General features: G+C 38.8%; 1 protein-coding gene across 6 annotated transcripts in view; it reads left to right on the top strand.

The window, feature by feature from the left end:
* Positions 1 to 4496, top strand: part of Atp9b (ATPase phospholipid transporting 9B (putative)) — a 318516-nt gene that overhangs the window by 207226 nt on the left and 106794 nt on the right. For all 6 annotated transcript variants that reach the window (XM_017802611.1, XM_017802610.2, XM_017802609.2 and 3 more), the window contains one exon: positions 1225 to 1385. In XM_017802611.1, the coding sequence (XP_017658100.1) occupies positions 1225 to 1385 (161 nt within the window). The remainder of the gene's footprint in view (positions 1 to 1224; positions 1386 to 4496) is intronic.

The following is a 4496-nucleotide window of genomic DNA, read 5'->3' on the forward strand; positions in this document are numbered from 1 at the left end:
TTTTTGGCAGAGAAACTGGAGCCAAATGTGAATGTATCATGGCAAAAACAACATGCCTGCTGGGCTTACAGGGTCATAGGACCTGCATATGATATTGTATACACTATCTCTTCATTCCCAGAGTCCTGTCAGGAAGCTGGCTAAGAGACCTCATTCTACAGTAAGAAAATGAACAGCAAATGGCCCAGGGTTAAACAGTCAGGAGGTAAAGTCCAAGTCTAAGCGAGTAGGCTTCAGCTCAGGCTTTAGCTGCCACAGCCTTCACTTGTCCCACTGGTTCTGTGGCGTTTCTGTTTTACCCAGAACCTCAGGGAACTCCCCACTCCAGCCTACACACTGAATTGCACTGTAATGCACTGTGGTCTTTCAGGGTGGAACCTTTCACAGAGATTGCCTGAGCTCAAAATTAGAATTTCACATTTCAGAAGAGCCATGTTCTCTTTACTTGTAGAGTGAGATCTGTTGGGGAGCAGTGTTTATTCCAAAATCAAGGAAAAGTGAACTACTTCCTATTTCTCTTACATTTACATGCTCAGCTACTAACTGATCCGTAGGATAAATTTCATTATCCTGTGTAGTATATCATATTGGGAGAGTCATAAATGTGAGACTTGCATGAACCAGCAGGTATTTATTCATCCAAAGCTGACCTCGCCATGTGGCCTCTTTCTTCATAAGTCCTCGCAGAAAGTCTTGCAGAAGAGGCACACACACACACACACACACACACACACACACACACACACACTGTCCTGCACTTGGGTCTCTCAGTCTGAATGGAGAGTGTACAGAAACACCTGAGAGTGACAGACAGATGCTGGTCTTACCTGGAATGTGCCACAAGAAATGGACCTTTACTCACAGAAGAGTTCTCATGTAGGGGGCTAGGCATGGAGGGGGCCCCCTATGCCCTCCTTTGGGCCTGATATTCTTGGTTTTGCTGTCTTGGTCAGTACCATCACATCATCCACCCAGCAGATCCAGCTATGGTTGGTTGGGTTGTGTGTCTGGCCTTGTGTTTTATCGCATATTCTTCCTGTGAATGCTATAGAGACTATGAAGAGGCTTTTCAAGAGAAAGTTAAATGTGTTTTTGTTTTGCATTATTATAAAGATTAATAAAATGCTGGCATTTTCTCAAGTCAACATTATGTATTCTGATGTGTGATACTAGGGATAACATGTCAGCTTGGATATGTATTAATGCTATTCTGTTTTCTTTCAGGTTGGTTTGTTGGACCTTGAGCTCAATCAGCTGACGAAGGCACTATTTCTGGCTTTGGTTGTTCTTTCTGTTGTTATGGTAACCTTACAGGGATTTGCAGGCCCATGGTACCGCAATCTTTTCCGGTTCCTCCTTCTCTTTTCCTACATCATTCCTATAAGGTAATTTAAAATTAGAATAAGATGATGTCTAAGTTAATAGACATAGTATGATTTTTTGAAAATTTTCTTTCTCAGTATGAAAGAAATTATCCAAACAAAACTAAGAGGCAGGGGCCAGCAACCGAGATGAATATGAGCAGTTCTAAAGAAGGAGTTTGAGGGCGTAGACAGTTTCATTAGAGTAATTTAGAGACTGACACTTTTTCATGCTATTAGCAGTACAGTCTTCAATAATGAGAAGATATTTAATGTTCAAACATAAATCTGAATCTTAGAAGATCATTTTTACTGATTGCTAGTTGCTATTTTATTTCCAGTGCTCTTGTGTCTGTGTGCATCAGCATTTAAAGTTATCTATATTTAACATTTTGTTATTTTTATTTTATGTAGATGAGTGTATTGCCTGCATGTATGTAAGTGCACCTGTGTCATGCAGTGCTCATGGAGGTCAGAAGAGGGTGTTGGATTCCCTGAAACTGAAGTTACAGATAGTTGTTAGCTGCCATGTGGTGCTGGGAATCAAGCCTGGATCCTCTGCTAGAGCAGCCAATGCTCTTAACCATTGAGCCGTCTCTCTAGCCCAGAGTTACTCTATCTAAAAGCCAGGCCTAGTGGCATGAGCCTCTAATCCTAGCGCTCCAGATGCTGAGGCAGGATTATGAATTCAAAGCCATGCCAGCTACATAGAAATACTCTCTCAAAAAACAACAAAAATGTCCCCTATATTTAAAGAAGGATCTCATAAGTCTTTGAAGTTAGATATAATATTGAACAAGTGAGTTTTTGAAATGAACTATTTTTCCAAATGGTATCCAGTATAACTAGAAATTGAGATATAAATAGTTAATATTAGATATTTATTTAAAGATTTATAATAAACAATCACAAAAATGGTATCTTTAAAAGATATCTTTAGTGTGTATATATTATACACACATGCAGATATGATTATCTTCATATGAATAAACATTGTGAATCTTGAATAAAGTCTGATTCTATATTAACCATTAATTGAAATGCCAGTTAAGTCGACAGTGCTGCAGGCAACCTCATGCTTATGTCTGCTGCTGCTATTACTGAATCACTGCTCGTGTCGACCTTCCTCACTTTGCTGATGCCAGAATTGAAGCCAGCCAATCCCATAGCTCCTGGAGGCACTGGCTTTGGGAAGCTTAAGTGTACGTAGATCATCATAGTTGTCAATAATCGCATCTCCAAGCATTACCTGATGCACAGGCCTAATTTGCTTTCTCTTACCTCTCCTAGTTTATATATTAAGCACCTCATACCTAGCTGTGTTGTCCATCCACAGTTAGTCTTTCTCATTCAGATTTTACCTTACTACCATCCTCAGGCCTTTGAAGGTCCCACTAAGCAATACCAGGCACTTGCTGTCCCATTCATGATTGTTGTTCTGTGTGGATCTCTGCTGGTGCCTTCTTGGTTGACCACTTCTCTCCTTCCCTAAGCTCTGTAAGGGTAAGGATTACTTGAACAATTGGTTTTGTACCCAGTACCAGAGCCAAGTGACAATGTACAGATGGGACTTCTAAACACCCCTGCTTTTAGGAAGTTAAGTATATGCAGATCATTGTAGATGTTATGCAATCTCATATTGAGTGCTACAAGCAAGCTTGGGACAGATCTTTGTCCCCCAAAGACTCACTGGGTAGTGGGCATAATCAGAGTGTGTAACTGTGACATAATGTGTCTGTTTTATTCAATAGTCATGACAATTTATTTTTTCCAGGTAGTTCACAGTTGGTACACATCTGCACATATCTCATCACCCACCACTGCCTTCTTTGGTCTTTGTTCCTCCTCTTCACATGCCTCTTTTTCCTCCATTCCTGCATGTACCCTGCTCTCCCCTTGCACAATACCCCCTATCACCAAACATTAGTCAAGAAGGAAACCCACTTGTTTGGGCTGGAAAGAAAGATGTGTCTCCTACTTAGGAATTCCTGCCTAGGCCAAGTGTGCAGTAGTGCCTGGCTCTGAGAAGAGGAGCTCCCGAACCAGGCTGTATAGGTTCCCAGGCAGAGGACTGAACTGTACCTGCCTGCAGGAACTTCTCAGTACCTGGGAATAGGTGTGCATCATGAGAACCTTCTCCAAGGGTGGCAGGATTTTTTCTATGTTAAAAAAAAAAAAAAAGTATGCCAACTTCCAAACTTATTGGTGGACACTTTGAAATATATCTAAGTTATGTTAGGCTGTACGCTCATTCTTATCAGAGTTTAATGATGCTTTAGGGCTTCTTTTGGAACTTGCCCCCGGAGTCTTATAGCACTTTATTTTTGTTGCTATTTGCATAGTGGACTAATAAGTGACCATTTATAATGTTTGTTGTATGCTTAGAATATGTATTCTCTTGAGTGAATTGTTGTACAGATGTCATGATATGGACCTTGTGTGTTTTTAATCATCTATATGCTTCCTTTAAAAAAAATCCCCTAATGTTTTGTTGCTTACAGTATCGCTCATCATGATTACAGTTTTATTCATTTCTCTTTGTTCATCAGTTTGTAGCTTTGTATATTTTGAGGCTATGTTACTAAATGTTGACAGGTTTAGAATTGCTTTTTACTTTGTAGTGAATGAAAATGTTTTATAAATCATGTGTATCTAGGTACTTTTTATTTTCAGTCCTACATGATCTTTATATTTATTGCAATTATTTGTTTGCATTTATTTTACTACCTTGTTTTTATTTTCTATTTGTCCTACTTCTGTATTTTTCTTTTCTCCACCCTCTTGAATTTTTTTTTAAATTATTTAATAACCACATGATTAGAAGCATTTCATTACAGCATTAACATATTCAGTACCAAAGCAAAGACGCTTCTCTTTCAATATTGGCTCTAAATTTTTAGGTTCACATTTGAACTAATACAGTTATACATTATTGTACTCGGTATAAACCTTATAAGACATAAAATTGAATGAGGCTTTAAACTTTAAAAAAGATCTCCATTTCATTTTAGAATATATTGTTCCTTGCAGAAAGACTCATTGTTTTTGCTACTAACACTGAGATGTTGGCGCATGCATCTCTAATCTGTATGCATCTGATTATTATTAGTTCTAATCGGTTGCACTTGGATTCTT

The sequence above is a fragment of the Nannospalax galili genome, unplaced genomic scaffold (genome assembly GCF_000622305.1).
Source record: "Nannospalax galili isolate Female #2095 unplaced genomic scaffold, S.galili_v1.0 scaffold243, whole genome shotgun sequence".
Lineage (NCBI taxonomy): Eukaryota > Metazoa > Chordata > Mammalia > Rodentia > Spalacidae > Nannospalax > Nannospalax galili.